Source organism: Lycium barbarum, chromosome 12 (assembly GCF_019175385.1).
Source record: "Lycium barbarum isolate Lr01 chromosome 12, ASM1917538v2, whole genome shotgun sequence".
Taxonomy (NCBI): domain Eukaryota; kingdom Viridiplantae; phylum Streptophyta; class Magnoliopsida; order Solanales; family Solanaceae; genus Lycium; species Lycium barbarum.
The window spans coordinates 90,292,743-90,308,849 of NC_083348.1; the positions used below are offsets into that span (position 1 = coordinate 90,292,743).

Sequence of the window (16,107 nt, forward strand, 5' to 3'; positions counted from 1 at the left end):
TGCATTTCGTGTATTAAAAAACGAAATAGGATAAAAAAAAAATTAATTTCGTTCATATAAAAACGAAATTGGAAAATATATATATATATATATATATATATATATATATATATATATATATATATTTTGCATTTCGTTGGTATATCTACGAAATAGTAAAAAAAATAATTTGTATTTCGTTTATTAAAAAACGAAATATGATTTTTTTTTTTTTTGTATTTTTGTATTTCGTTTATATAAAAAAATAGGAAAATAATTTTATTTTCATTTCGTTTATATAAAAACGAAATAGGAATACACATATATATATATTTCATATACCAATGAAATAGGATAAATATATATATATTTTTTTTTGTATTTCATTTATATAAAAACGAAATAGGAAAATAATTATTTTTTTTCGTTTATATACCAACAAAATATATATTCATATAAAAAAATAATATTTTCCAATTTCGTTTTTATATAAATGAAATACAAAAAAAATATATATATATTTATCCTATTTCATTGGTATATGTATTCCTATTTCGTTTTTATATATAAAATTATTTTCCTATTTTTTTATATAAACAAAATACAAAAATACAAAAAAACTTATTTTCATATTTCGTTTTTAGATGAACGAAATAAAAAAAAATTCTTATTTCGTTTTTTAATAAACAAAAAAATAAATAGTTGTAAAGTCAAGACATAACTTTATTTTGAATATAAATGTAATTCTAAAAAATATAGGGAGAAAAACTAGTTGTAAAGTCGTCAAACTTTAGATGGTCATAACTTTGGCCCAGCCGATTTTAAAAAAAAAAGCTTTTATCCCATTCAATTTCAATTTTCCCCAAATTGGCGTGAAATTTTCAGTTTTATTTACTTATAAGATGATGATATGCAATAGATTTCAACGTAAAAATCTTGGGGTAATGTAGCTGTGAATGTCAATTTTACTTCTGCGGTTTCAATTTTTGAAAATAAAGCTGACTAATTTTCTCGACATATAAAGTTGACTAATAAACGAAATACAAAAAAGAAAAAATATACTATTTCGTTGATATACCAACGAAATGCACCAACAAAATGCAATATATATATATATATATATATATATATATATATATATATATATATATATATATATATATATATATATTTACCAATTTCGTTTTGATATGAATGAAATAAAAAAAAATTCATATTTCAAATAAAATAAAAGAAATAATATATATATATATATATATATGTATTTATTCCTATTTCATTGGTATATAAACGAAAAAAAATAATTATTTTCCTATTTCGTTTTTATATAAATGAAATACAAAAAAAAAAATATATATTTATCCTATTTCATTGGTATATGAAATATATATATATGTATTCCTATTTCGTTTTTATATAAACGAAATGAAAATAAAATTATTTTCCTATTTTTTTATATAAACGAAATACAAAATTACAAAAAAAAATTATTTTCATATTTCGTTTTTTAATAAACGAAATACAATTTTTTTTTTTTACTATTTCGCAGATATACCAACGAAATGCAAAAATAAAATATATATATATATTTTCCAATTTCGTTTTTATATGAACGATTTTTTTTTTATCCTATTTCTTTATTTAATACACGAAATGCAAAATATATATATATATATATATAATTTCTTATTTCGTTTTTTTATTCACGAAATGCAAAAATAAAAATAAAAATTCGTTTATTAATTCACGAAATGCAAAAAATAAAAATAAAAATAAAAATTGTTGCATTTCGTTTATTAATTCACGAAATGCAAAAAAAAAAATAAAAAAAAATGTTGCATTTCGTTGATTAACTCACGAAATGCAAAAAAAATAAAAAAAAATATTTGTTGCATTTCGCTACAAGTGTAGCGAAATGCAACAAAACAATCCGGCTATGAACAGTGCCTTGTGTGGGTATTTCGTTGGAATACCCATTATGGTATAAAAAAAAAAGACAGCCTATTTTGGTCTAATGGCTGCAAAAATAAGTCATTTTGGCTCCGGACTCATGTAATTAAATATACAAAAAATACTACTTAGTTGTACTCCGCATTTGGTACAAATACCGACACCAATATATTTCTTTTCTCATAAGTCATAACTGTGTTTGCCTCCCTAAGCTTACCAAGTATATATACTCATGTATGCAATCTACTACTTTATATTTTATAGAGAGATAAGGTCCAGGTTGATATCAAAATACAAGAAGTTACGTAAGTCACCCTAACTATAATACTTAAAAAATATTCCTACAACTGATACTAATCCTCTTTCCCGATATGTTGTAATTTTTCTTTCTAAAATTTAACATATAGTCAGCGAGATTGAATAGTATTGAAAATTAAGATACGTCTCCAAAACTGCAAGTCTCCAACCATGGTTCGTCCTCTTCTTTTCTGATGAGGTATCTATAAGACTATAATCCTTTTTCCTAAACAGTAAACATCTACCCCTTATTTTAGGTTAACTTGAGTAACCATTAAACCAAGTTAATTGTTTGTTCATTATATCTGGTATTTCGTTTTCTGGGTTAATATAATTAAAATGGTTTTATTGGCAGAAGAAATAAAGTTAACAGTAATGCCAACTCATTTTTGAGAATGACTAATTTTTAGGGTACTTTGATTTTTGAGAGAAAATGCAATAGTTGAGTAAACTTTAGTAACTTTTCTAAGTAATTTGGTTAACTTGAGTAGCAATTTTGAGGAATTAACTCTAGTAAGACTAACAAATTTTTGTCATCATGAATATTTGGGATTGGGAGTGTCATTAATCATTATTTCAGCTTTTCCACTATCATAATTAATTAAAGGGTTAGTGATATCTGAGTCATAATTTAAGTAAAATTTTAGAACTTTTTCTTCTTCACAGATCAAGGGCATGAAAGCGAAGGGTAACAGTAAATCTAGCTAGGTGATGGCGGATGAAAAAGTAAACCGTATAATTCATTCATCTCAATTAATATGACACATTTATATATTTAGTAACAATTTAACTTTATAATACTCATTTTATTCTTAATGAAATAATTTTTACCGCCACACAAATATTTATAGTTCATTTTAGATCATAAATTTTCAAAGTGTTCTTTTATTTTTTATTCCTTGCCAAGGAAAACATCCCATATAAATTGGGACTAATGGGGTAAAGGATCGCCTATACCTGAAGCTCAGTGGGCTACTGATCAGACCGCGCCGTTTCAAGGAGAAATGTTTATTGGTATTCTGTATCTATATCAAGTTAAATAAATTAATCCTAAGAGTTAGGGGTGTACATGGACCGGGTTGGTGCGAGTTTTTCAAATACCAAATCAAACCAATTGCATCGGGTTTTAAATCTATAAACCAAACCAAACCAACAAAAGTCGGGTTTTTCGATCTCGGGTTTTCTCGGTTTTTTCGGGTTGCTCGGGTTTTTCGGGTTTTTTCCGACAAAGTCTTCATACAAAATATATAACTTGTACTTCAAATACTTCTTTAGTCCTAGTAAGATATGACTATCTAATTAAGATATTATTTAAGAAAATAACACAAAATGTTAGATGAGAGATGACAATGTACTAAAATATTCAACAACAAAAAAGTAACGAGAAAATCGCATAAAATAAAATGATCATAATCTAAAAGTACTAAATCATGCTATAATAATACGGCTAATTTATAAGGCATATTGAAAATGATCATAATCTAAAAGTACCAAGTCATGCTAAAATAAGTAAGGTAAGTATTAATTACTTGACTAGATATTAAAGAAAAAAATAACATAAAGTTATGTATTTCACTATTTTAGAATTGATTTCTTTTTTTAGCATTAGTTTTTTTTTTGTCATTCCCAGTATTTTTATTTTAGCATTAGTATGAATTTGATTTTTGTTGAGTTACTAACATTTACAGATTATAAATCTTATTGGACTATTCAGAATTCTAAATCCAAGCTTGAAATAATATATTAAAAGACAAAAAACTATGAAAAAATTTATGAAATATTTATAAATTACATTATAAATAAACATTTTTGTGTATAAAATATGTTTGAAGTTTTATATATGTAATGTCGGGTTGGTTTGGTTCGATTTGACTTTTTTAAATTAAAATCAAACCAAATTACTAGTCGGATTTTTTTCTCGATTTGATTCAAATTGTCGATTTGGTGCGGTTTGTCGATTTCCTTTATACACTCCCACTAAGAGTTATAATGAACATACAATACGGACCTTTTATTTTTGTTAATATCGATATTTAAATAAGTTATTTTCTGCTCTGACATGCACATTCCCTGTCCTCCCCCGGAAAATATCTCTGACTAAATCTTCAATAAAATGTACTGTGATCCATCCACCCTTCACCAAACCACCACTTTCTTTAATATTCCTAATTCTTATCTAAGAAAAAAAGGGGAAATTCAAAAGCCAAGAAGAATGTGAAAAATGAATAAAACCTACTTCAAGTTTTATGTATGGTAAAATATGCCAGTCAATTTGAATCATTGTATTAGCAGACGCAAAAGGAGAACAATAAGCTTTTTTCTACATGTCGCGATAAGCAGCCTGCACAGCTTGGTATCCACTGTACAGGCCATTGGGATTGCTTATATTGGTAAAAAGGATATTTTCTATATTGGCTAAAAATATCACATGGATTTAGCTCATATACTTTGTTCTTGGAGAGAATTTTACACTATTAATATAAATTTATCTGTTGCAACTTGCAACATGTTACTTACCTTACATTTTAGATTTTTCGCTCCCCGAAACAAGAGGGGTAATTTCTTAAGTGACTAGTATAAAAAGTATTTTCTACTGTCAGTGAATATGATAATCTTAATTATTTCATTTACTCAATTTATATGGCAGTGTTTGACTGATGACAAATTTAAAAAAAAATGAAATATTATTAAAATTTGTAATTTAAAACATGTCATAAATAATTGTATGAGTATAAGATCATACGCATTTCGTGTTTATTAATTTGACCAAATAGACTGAGCACTTGTCAACATAATTTTTTTTAATTCCACATGTATTAACAAGAAGAGTACGTCACGTACTCGCTTATATCATTATAATAATAGGAAAAAGAAAATATCTACCGGGAATTCTATAAAAGGCAGCCTCCGCAAGATAGCAAGTCCAATGAAACAACCTTTCCGCAGACCATTTCTCCAACTTACATACAAAGTATAAATAGGGAAGCTTGGCATGTGATTTCAATTCGCGGATCCCATAAAACACTACAGCAATTACCAAAGACATAAAAATAATATTCATTTATCAAAAAAGAAGCTTCACTTTTTCTAGTGGCCTTTGAATTTTAGGCAAAAGAAGCCAAATATTAATTCAATCCCGATCATATATTTTTCTCTTGTGCCTTTTTCTTTTTACTATCATCATCGTGGGAGGAAAAAAAAGTAAGCAAAGCCATAAATGCGAGTTGGTTTGTGTAGGTTATTGTCATCACCTTTGGCTTAGCCACTAAGATTACTCCCTTCCCTTTGCCTTATACATCTTCCATTTAACTTCTTCTCTTGTTATATATACAGCGCTACTTTCAAATAACAAAATATATTTCTATATCTGTCTGTTCTATAGCTGCTTTCTTGGAACCCCAATATCTTTATTACCACAGATAGTGACGGACAAACCCCAAGATTTTCTTGAATCACCCAAAAAAAAAAATGGAGTTTTATGCATATCCATCTCGTGCTTTGCCTTCATCATCATCATCATCATCATCATCATCATCTATTTCTTCTTTTTCAATTGGGAATTTGGTTGAAAGGGTTAAAGATTGCTTCAGCCTTGCGGTTTCTACAATTGTCGGCAATGTATTCTCTGCAATCTTCACCTTCTTCTTTGCACTAGGTGCGTATTAATTTTCTTTGATTGTGTTTATATTTGATTTGCCCCAAATTGTGCATCCCATTTGATGGCTTACAATTTTATAACAAGGGGTTCTTGGAAATTTCTTTTTACAATCGCCAATTTGGAGTTCTTTGTTAAGTTTGTTCTTGGAGTTGAAAATTAGGGTATCAAAGAATCTAAGAAGGGACAATTTTTGGCCTTTTAATTTCTAAAAGTTGTTTCTTTTTTTTCGATTTTTGGTGAAACTAATGAGAATGGACTTGGTTGTTGCAGTGGGAACTTTATTAGGAGCAATGACTGGAGCTTTGATAGGGCAAGAAACAGAAAGTGGATTTGTTAGAGGTGCTGCAGTTGGTGCCATATCTGGTGCTGTTTTCTCTCTTGAAGTCTTTGAATCATCTCTATTACTATGGCAGACTGATGAATCTGGAATTGGATGTCTTCTTTATTTGGTAAGCATCATTGCTTCTTCTAATTGATATTGTTTAAAGAGATGACTTTATGAATATTTCTCCTTTACAATAGAGTAAGATCCAATGTGTACTGTTGAGAGAAATGGGGTGAAATTCAAACATAATGAGAGAAATGTAAGTTGTGTTTTATGATCCTCGGCATTTGATTAATTAATAGAGCTCTTGAACTGTACAGATTGATGTAATTGGGAGCCTGTTAAGCGGTAGACTAGTTCGTGAGCGGATTGGTCCAGCTATGCTAAGTGCAGTGCAAAGTCAGGTATGTCGCGACCTAATTGATTGACCTGTAGAATTCTGCTGAACCTTGATTCACCTTCGTTTGTAACACTCGCTTATTGTTGTAACAGATGGGAGCCGTTGAAACTGCATATGACGAGATCCCTAACATTTTCGATACAGGCGGTGCAAAGGGTTTACCTTGTGATTCTGTTGAAAAGATCCCTAAGATTGTAATTACTAATGATAACGATGTTGATGATTCTGGAGAGAGAGTCTCCTGTTCAGTCTGCCTACAGGTAAGACACATTTGTACCTTTTGTTTGCTATTCTACTGTGTGTTATTGAAATTGCTTAATTGATTCTGAACGCTGATTTTGGTTTCTATATTTCCAGGACTTTCAACTGGGAGAGACTGCTAGATGTTTGCCACAATGTCATCACATGTTTCACCTTCCGTGCATTGATACATGGCTGTTGAGACATGGATCTTGTCCATTGTGCAGAAGGGATCTGTAGGTGACTGCACTCTGTATATGATTACATGGTTTTTTTATTTCTTCGTACTCGCTTGTAGGATCTCTCTCTCTCACTTGTACCAATTTTCCTGGAAATATGATGTAATTAGAGTATGTGCTCCTTTGAGCTTGGTCTTTGTGGTTGATTACCCTCCTGTATAGAATTTTGAGCAATCATAGTGTACTCTACTTCCACGAAGTAGCACGTTGTTTTGGTGTGCCTCTTGTTTTGCTATCTCCTTGTGCAAGATATGGTCTACCTTGATCCTAAGTACTTAAACAGAACATATGAAATTCTCCTCTTAGACAAGGTGCTTTCAAGAAAGTACTTGACCTATGCCTATTGTAAATTGTAAATTACTTGTGGTGCTCCGTATAGCCAACACTTTAGTTAAGTAGTGAAATGAATATGTTTAAAAAGTGGGTGATTTTTCTCAATCAATGAGGAAAGAAATAGTTGGCCAAAAGATCTTCATACAGTAAATGTTCATGCACCAACCATTCTGCTGCTGATATTTCAACTTACACCTCTGCATAAAGTCATACCTAAATTTGGCAGTTGCAGTGCAAAGTATTAATTTTTGTTTATGCCTACTTGGCAAGCCTGTAACGAGTAGATGTATAACATATTTTTGGCCGGCCGGTGCCAATTGCAGGATATTGAGCTTGGTCATGATTGTTGAATTTCATCAACAATTGTTAGTTAATGTACTTTCGCTTGACTTTTTGCAACTTTATAAAGTTAGTTATGTACCTTTACTTGACTTTTTGGAACTGCTATGCATTTAGAGGGTTGCAAGGTCTCCCTGTTTTTACTTTTTCTTTGTTTTAGGTAGGATGCTCGACTTCATAGGTAGCTTGCCTCATTCTATTTGCTTGAGAACTAGCTGTAATCCCGCCCCTGCCTCAATCCCACTCATTTCGGGAACTCGTCTGAACTTTCAATATTTTATAGCCCAATGTCACAGCCTTAGACTAAGCACACCATGTGATACGGGGCAACTCACCCTTGATCTTGACAACTTGCTCACGCTTCTTGCTATGCTAAGTCAATCTTACTACACTCAAAATCGCTTAGGGAATGTTAAATATGAAAGAGAATGCTAGATAAGAAAGACGAGAGATTTGCCGAATGAAGCTTTTATATTGCTCAAGACTTGAATGATGAATTACAAATGAATGACCCCTTTTATATTTTAGCCTCCTATGGGCCATAAATACTAATAGAGTGCAAATAATATTTGTGTACAAATCTTTCATTTTGACTAGATAAGGGCTTTCTCTAAAATTCTCTACGAGGCTTGAAGGTTCAAGGCCTTTCCTAGCAAATTCACAGGGATCTAGGTCCTTCCAAGGAAAATCTCTGTATGTGCTGGCTTTCTTGCTCACATAAGCTTCCTGCATGGCAAAAATAATTCCAAATGGCGCCTAAACGGCATGATGAAGTGGCTGGTTGTCACACCAAGGTTGGGAATTGGGGTCTGGTGCCTTAATTAATGTTTGAAAATTCAAATCCGTAATATGTACGCCACCAGGAGTAACGGAGAGAGCCAGTAAGATTTTTCTATTAATAGGAGATTCTTGCATACAGGAAAGTTAAGAGGCAGAAAATTCTGAAATGAAAGCGTTTTACACTTCAGCAAATGGAGCTGAATCTGCCAAGCCTACTCAGCTTCTAATTTCTGACCATAAATGCTTTCTTTCTGTACTGCAACCATTGACCAGGAAATTGTTTTTCATATGCTACGGTGAGTCTTATAGTTCGTGGGACAACATTTTGAATATGTCGATCCATTTAAACGTTTCCAAATCAATAAAATGTGAGCTGACAGGCCCGTGTGAGAATGAATTATGAAGCGTAAGTTGAAACATCAGTTCAATTTTGTGGATTTGAGCCGGTCAAAGAATGATAGTTCAAGCACACTTGCCAGTTGCCACAAAACCAAACGAACAAATGCCAATTTCGAAATCAATACGCTGCATTCAATTTTCAAATAGACGTTGATATATGCTAAAGGTGAATTAGAATTTGTGCATATGGAAAGTGTCATCTTTTGCGGTCTAGCATAACTCGGCGGTCATTTTCTTTTGGCAAAAAAAGTGTATTTTTTCAGACAAAACACGTTGAGAGAAAACTAAAAGTTTTCCAATTTTCCTTGTAGCTTGGTGAAAAAACAATTTTTGCAAAGACATTGAAATTTTTATCCAAAGCAAAATACAAATTAGAACTGGAGTGTCGTAGATAAGAATTCAGTAGATCATCGTTGTCCATGTAATACGTAAAAAGGTAGATTAATAACATCTCACTCTTAATGAGCACCACATAACGTTCCAATTTTACGATCAGTACTCCATCTGTTTCATCTTAGATGTCCTGTTTCGCTTTAAGAGTCAAGTTAACTAATCATCGGAGATAAATTGAATTAGATCAATTAAATATTTTAAAATTACAATTTAAATATTTCAAAATTGCACGAAAAGTGCTACAAGTTACAATTTTTTTTTCATATTAATATGATGAAAAATTATATCTCAAAGTGTTGGTCAAAGTTATATACTTTAACTTTTAAAAAAGGAAAGTGGACAAGTAATATGGGACCGAGAAAGTATTAAAAAAGGGAAGTCTAGTGCATTAAGATCTAGCTGTGTCCGAGGTTCGAGAACAACTGAACCATAAAGATCTATTGTACGCAGCCTTACCCTGCATTTCTGCAAGAGATTATTTCCACAAATCGAACTTCATCAGTTACATTAAGACTGCAATTACTTTATATTGTAGTAGTATTTAATCGGGTGACCAAAAATAAATAAAAATGTAGAAATAAGGAACTGGAAAAGCTGCCTGAGAGTCTGTTTGGTCTAGCGGCTAAAAACTGCTTATTTTGAAAAGTAATTTTCAAAAATATACTTTTTGTGAGAAGTGGTTTGTATTTGGCTAATTTATTTGAAACGTGCTTTTGACTGCTTTTAATAAGCAGATTGTGTTTGGCTAATCTACTTAAAAAAGTGTTTTTGAGTGTCAAATTACGAAAAAAGACAATTATCAATGAACGTTTACTATCAGGATTATTTTATAGAGAGATATTATTTTAAATATCTATTATGAAAGATTTTAATTAAGTTTTTACTTTTATTTAATTAAAATTTAAAAGTATAAATTAAAATTTTCAATTAATATAATACATATAACATAATATCAACATGATGATTTAAATATACTAAAAATCTACAATCAAAATAAAATTTAAAATCATTCCACAAATCATAAAAGTCTATGACATATGTGAAAGCTAACTTTATACTACATAAAATAAAAATAATTATTATTAATTAAAAATTATTGTATTAATAAGGGATATACTTCGTAATATATATTAATGATAGAGATATTTTTATCTTGAAAAATAATAGCTTTCTGCTTCGGCTTCTCTCCAACGGAAGAAAAACTACTTTTACCTCTAATTAAAAGCAATTTTACCAATTCATCAAACACCTCAAATTTTTCAAAAACCCATAGGCCAAACAGGCCCTGAACCTGCAACCACAGAATTCAGCCCCACCAAATGGATAGAATACAATTAACGAAATCCACATTTAGAACTGTCCCTCACGTTTCCGTTATCCTAAATGCCGCCGTGTCTCTGTCTCCCCGCCACTCACTCTCTCCTCTCCACGCGCCACCGCTTTCGTCTCCTAAAACCACCTAATGCTTCCTCACAGATATCCTTCAACTCTCCATTACCCAATCAAACCTCAAACCCGAAAACCACTGGAGTCATCGTCATCGGCGGCGGCTTAGCCGGCTTAGCAGCTTCCACGCGCCTTCAAGCCGACAACATCCCATTTCTCCTTCTAGAAGCTTCTGATGCCGTTGGTGGTCGTGTTCGCACAGACATAATTGACGGTTATACCCTTGATCGTGGTTTCCAGATTTTCATCACTGGTTACCCTGAAGCCCGAAAAATCCTTGATTATGACTCGTTAGACCTAAGAAAATTCTATTCTGGGGCGCAGGTTTACTATGGTGGTCGCTTCCACACTGTTGCTGATCCTCTACGCCACTTTTCTGATTCTCTGCAATCTTTAACCAACCCAATCGGTACAGTTGTAGATAAATTACTTATTGGATTGACTAGATTGAACGTTTTAACGAAAGAAGATGATGAAATATTGAGTGCTGAAGAAGTACCCACCATTGATTTATTGAAAAAGATTGGTTTTTCGGATACGATATTAGAAAGGTTCTTTCGACCGTTTTTTGGCGGGATTTTCTTTGATAGAGAGTTACAAACGACGTCGCGGCTGTTTAATTTTATCTTCAAATGCTTAGCTCTTGGTGACAATACACTTCCGGCAAAGGGTATTGCTGCCATTCCAGAACAATTGGCGTCGAAATTGCCATTGGATTCGATACTGTTCAATACACGAGTTGTTTCTGTTGATTTGGAGTCGAATTCGAGTTCAAGAATGAGAGTGAAACTACAAAATGGAGAAATGTTGGAAAGTGAATTTGGGGTAATATTGGCAGTTGAAGAACCTGAAGCAGTTAAGTTATTGGCGGGAGAAAAAACCGCTGAGGTTCGGGAACCGGTTCGGAGCACGGTTTGTTTGTATTTTTCAGCTGACCAAGAAAAAGTTCCGGTACGGGACCCGGTTCTTCTTCTTAACGGGTCGGGTAAAGGGATAGTAAATAACATGTTCTTCGCGACCAATGTTGCTCCCTCATATGCTCCGGCTGGGAAGGCATTGGTGTCTGTCACGCTTGTGGGGGTTTATGGTGACGTGGCGGATGAGGATTTGGTGGATCGGGTTATGAAGGAGCTATCGGGTTGGTTTGGAGAGTCGGCAGTTGGATCGTGGAGTTACTTGAGGATGTATCGGATTGGGTTTGCCCAACCGAACCAATGTCCACCCACTAACTTGAAGAAGAACCCCAAAATAAAACCGGGGTTGTACATTTGTGGAGATTATGTGACTAGTGCTACCTTTGATGGAGCTTTGGTTTCTGGGAAAAAAGCAGCAGAAACTTTGTTACAAGATAGAGTCTTGGTTAATGTATAGCTTAATTTTGGTTGAGTTTCTTCAGTTGTGTAAAAGAAGTTTTCTGATGTTCCTGATTTATTTGTATATGATTCATAAACATTTATAGCTCATTTTGATGCAATAGTTGGCCTTTTTGTTTTTTCATCAAGTGTACTCAATTGTATCGAGAAAGAAGACTATATGGTTTGACACTTTTCACCGATGTTGTTTTACATGATCTGGAACTCACTCTCTGAAACAGGACAGTAACATACCAGCATAATTTGCACAAGAGTTTCACTTCTAAACGCTTACACTATCAGGTCATCTAACAAATAACTACATATAACTGCCTAAAAGAATTTCCATGTAGGGAAGATTGTTTGTAATTCCGACATTTGGATCAGAGGCGGATTCAGGATTTGATAATCTACAGGTGACCAAGGATTCGAACCCTTGACCAAGAGAAACAAAGCTTTAAGAGTTCCTTCTTTGTCACTCAACCAACAACACACTTTATTAATGGATTCCCAAATCGTATTTCTTATATATTTACTGAATTTTTCAATATAAATCCGCCCCTGGTTTGGATGACGTTTTTGGCTGCAGAAACAAGCTTGGGAAAGCATAGTGCAGCGTCCAAGTTCCTTGTAGATTATCTGGAAGTCTAAAAGGTTTGACTCCTTCATACTGCATTAATCTGCAAAAATTTTAAGTTTGAGAAGCTTCAACTTTTGTCAAGCTTTTAGTTAGATGCCAATCTTTATGTAAAAGAACTTGCACACAGCCGAAGAGAACATAGTTGTTGTACTTATTCAATGAATATAGATTCGATCTTTTTGTTCTTGAGAAGCAAGGTAGGACAAGGGGATGATACTCCTGGTTCTTGAATTCTTATAGTTTACAATTTGTTCGCGACTTAATTTTACAGCTTTGCAATGAATTTTATAGTAGTATACCCTATTTGATTATGAAGACGGTGCTTTAGCTGCTAATATAATAAGGGAGGTTGCTATCAGTAGATGGACCATTGTAAGTATGTTTAATCCTTCTAATTCTTTATTATTAACATAAACCAGACAGTGATGTCTTTCCTAAATAATGTGTCTGATGCTGCCGACAACTATATAATATCATGGAAAACATGACCATCATTTCATTGCAATTAGAAGCTTCTCCCCTGTTATAAATATCCCTATATAATATAAAACAAATGCATCGCATTCTCTGGTTTTTACTGTGAAGTCATTTTCAGATGAATATTTAACATATCTACATGCATATATATGTTTGCATGTCCTCTTTGGCAGTATGTGCCGCTTGGACAGAAGGATAACTGACCAAGTCTGGTTTGGCATGCAAAGACAACAAATGAATGGCTAGCCGGCAGAGATACTAATCCTTTTGAATAAGTATTACAGACCTACCTATTCTTGCTTTTGCCCACTTAGGAATGCAGTTGAATGCAAAGGAAAATTAAGGCATGGAAAGCCTAGTAGAGTAGAAGTGGGATAAAACTAAAAGAAAAATGAGTCGAGGTTTCTTTCAAAGTCAGCAACACACATGGGGAGGAGTATCAGCTGGAATTCTGATAGTATTTTTTGGTTGCTCAATTTTTTTCTGCTTCAAGAGAAAGCTTTATACATGCTTTACGTTACCGGTGAACCAAAAAGGTTAGTGAATCCCTCATCGATGCAACAAGTTCCTACTTTCCTCATCAAGGAATATTGGAAAAAACCATATCTCCAAGTATTTGTCCAGAATTTTTGCACTAGTGTCCGTCCTTTAAGGAATTACCAGTAAGTTACTGTCAAATTGGGGACAGTGCATTGTGTTCAACGTCCTAAGAAATTAGCATTTCTGTTGAAGGCAAGCTAATCAAGAAATAAATAAGTTTTCAATAAACATTTATATCAGATTCATTATCTATTGGTAACTGATTGTATGCGGAATTCATTTGATATCTGCTTCTGTAGATTTTATCTTCCTTTACTGACATTTTCTGGGTAAGTAGGAACTCTAAAAGCTGAACAACTTATGTTGAAGCATTTCCAGCTGGAACAATTACAGAAGGCAACTAATAATTTCAGTCAAGATTGTCTGGTTGGTTCTGGTGCATTTGGAAATGTCTACCTAGGATCATTCGACGGGGAGGGAAAACTAGCTATAAAGAAGGCACATACTGAATCATACACAAGTACTGAAGAGTTTGAAAATGGTAATCGAGCATCTCTCTTTCTGTTTAAACGCCTGAAATTTTTACAGTAATCGATACAACTGCTATCTCCATGCAGAGATCAGGTTGGTCTCAAAAGTGAAACACAAAAATCTCGTTAGTTTGGTGGGGTTCTGCCAAGGCGCTGGTAAATTCATTTCACTTATTATTATTAAATTACTGCCAAGAAATTTCAAAAATTCAGATAAAAACAGCTGTGATGATAAAATAAAGCAAAAATTGTAAGGCTTATCACGCTGTTTTATGCATCAATAGGGCAAAAGGGAGCAAAAATTCTGGTGTATGAGTATGTTCCAAATGGTTCTCTGCTAGACCACATCATGGGTAAGTTCCATCTCCAGAGTCATGTGTTCTTGCTTAGTTCTGAAATTTAACATTTTCTGGAAATGCTTATTGTAGGGAGGGGAGGAAGGAGCTTAACATGGAGGCAAAGAGTGACGATAGCCATTGGAGCAGCTAAAGGTAAGTTTCCAGTGCCTTATGTGGTTGATTAAGAGAAGATGAGAGGACAGATTTTGACACACATTAATACTTGCTATCCCAGGGATAGCTCATCTGCATGAAGGAATCAAACCAAGTATAATTCATCGGGACATAAAACCAAGCAACATCTTAGTAGGAGAGAACTTTGAGGCCAAGGTCTCAGATTTTGGGCTTGTGAAATCAGGTCCTATTGGGGATCAATCACATGTTAGCAGTCAGATAAAGGGAACACCAGGGTACCTTGACCCTGCCTACTGTTCGTCTCTCCAGTTGACTCCTTTTACTGATGTCTACAGCTATGGTGTTATACTACTGCAGCTTGTTGCTGCTAGACCCGTAGTCGAGAAAACTAGAGGTCATCCTAATTTTCACATTATTGATTGGGTAAAAAATTTCAATGTGCAAAACATTCTATGTCAATATGATAAAGTTGTCTGCCTTATAGTATTTTTCCACTTCATTTTCTCAATTGATTGTTTGTTATGCAGGCAAGACCTAGCTTAGAACGAGGAAGCATCGATGAAATAATAGATGCCAATCTCTTAATGGAGGAATGCAACATGGAAATGATGTTAAAAATGGGACAGCTTGGTCTGAAATGTGCGGTTAAAGTCCCCAAAGAAAGGCCTACAATGACTCAAGTGTGGCAAGAACTGGAGTCTGCCCTCTTTTCTGCAGAGAATATCATATATAAGCAACCTTCAAATGGTTCTTTGAAATTAGCTAGCTTGTCTAGCCTATCAGTGGAACGGGGAAACCATCGATCGAAACAACTTGATTATTCTCAAAGCTTAGTTAGCATAGATGGCATTAGGTTGCAGAAATTTTATATGGACATGGACCGCATATCCTTTGGGAGTGCAAAATTGAGGTGCTTAGATGCCTATAGTATAAGCTTTGAAGACGACTCAGACAACCTGACAGGAACTTCAGAGGGAACTACCACGAGTGGGAACTAAGAGTTTAGGCTTAACATTTAACATCAGTTAAGGTTTGATTAATGTAAGAGTTTAAACTTTCATCAACAGATTAAAGAATTTGCACCCATCATTTCCCATACTGCAATCTTGGTTGACCTTCTTTGATGTTAGAACCAAGCAATATCTCAGTAATCAGCTCTTGTAACTTGTGAGTTAACCTAGTCAAGTTATCATGAATCTTCACAATACATAATATTTTAATATATTTTCAACTTGCTTAGATTGACGGGTAATTGTATACTTGAATTTCGGTTGAATGTAGAAAATCAAAATTATTTGGGCGAAGATTGCCGCAATG

General features: G+C 33.2%; 3 protein-coding genes across 3 annotated transcripts; all 3 read left to right on the top strand.

The window, feature by feature from the left end:
• Positions 1 to 5,166: 5,166 nt before the first annotated feature.
• On the top strand, positions 5,167 to 7,310 carry LOC132622830 (NEP1-interacting protein-like 1). The gene is made up of 5 exons (XM_060337502.1): positions 5,167 to 5,881; positions 6,155 to 6,333; positions 6,530 to 6,613; positions 6,702 to 6,869; positions 6,967 to 7,310. The coding sequence occupies exons 1-5, from the start codon at positions 5,695 to 5,697 to the stop codon at positions 7,087 to 7,089; spliced, it is 741 nt and encodes a 246-aa protein (XP_060193485.1). The 5' UTR covers positions 5,167 to 5,694; the 3' UTR covers positions 7,090 to 7,310.
• Positions 7,311 to 10,577: 3,267 nt separating this feature from the next.
• LOC132622298 (15-cis-phytoene desaturase, chloroplastic/chromoplastic) lies at positions 10,578 to 12,333 on the top strand. Its single transcript, XM_060336883.1, has one exon. It carries the CDS (start codon positions 10,716 to 10,718, stop codon positions 12,147 to 12,149), a length of 1,434 nt encoding a protein of 477 aa, XP_060192866.1. The 5' UTR covers positions 10,578 to 10,715; the 3' UTR covers positions 12,150 to 12,333.
• Positions 12,334 to 13,529: 1,196 nt separating this feature from the next.
• On the top strand, positions 13,530 to 15,898 carry LOC132623240 (receptor-like protein kinase ANXUR1). Its single transcript, XM_060337971.1, has 7 exons — positions 13,530 to 13,783; positions 14,125 to 14,328; positions 14,405 to 14,473; positions 14,602 to 14,670; positions 14,746 to 14,808; positions 14,891 to 15,213; positions 15,318 to 15,898. Exons 1-7 carry the CDS (start codon positions 13,639 to 13,641, stop codon positions 15,786 to 15,788), a joined length of 1,344 nt encoding a protein of 447 aa, XP_060193954.1. The 5' UTR covers positions 13,530 to 13,638; the 3' UTR covers positions 15,789 to 15,898.
• Positions 15,899 to 16,107: the final 209 nt, after the last annotated feature.

What these genes read in the sequence shown, in the direction of transcription:
- LOC132622830 (XM_060337502.1), top strand. Translation starts at nt 5,695, where the DNA reads ATGGAGTTTTATGCATATCCATCTCGTGCTTTGCCTTCATCATCATCA. An exon ending in TAAGTGCAGTGCAAAGTCAG is followed by an intron (nt 6,614 to 6,701) that starts GTATGTCGCGAC and finishes TTGTTGTAACAG; the next exon opens with ATGGGAGCCGTTGAAACTGC. An exon ending in CCTGTTCAGTCTGCCTACAG is followed by an intron (nt 6,870 to 6,966) that starts GTAAGACACATT and finishes CTATATTTCCAG; the next exon opens with GACTTTCAACTGGGAGAGAC.
- LOC132622298 (XM_060336883.1), top strand. Translation starts at nt 10,716, where the DNA reads ATGCCGCCGTGTCTCTGTCTCCCCGCCACTCACTCTCTCCTCTCCACG.
- LOC132623240 (XM_060337971.1), top strand. Translation starts at nt 13,639, where the DNA reads ATGAGTCGAGGTTTCTTTCAAAGTCAGCAACACACATGGGGAGGAGTA. An exon ending in TACTGAAGAGTTTGAAAATG is followed by an intron (nt 14,329 to 14,404) that starts GTAATCGAGCAT and finishes ATCTCCATGCAG; the next exon opens with AGATCAGGTTGGTCTCAAAA. An exon ending in TCTGCTAGACCACATCATGG is followed by an intron (nt 14,671 to 14,745) that starts GTAAGTTCCATC and finishes TGCTTATTGTAG; the next exon opens with GGAGGGGAGGAAGGAGCTTA.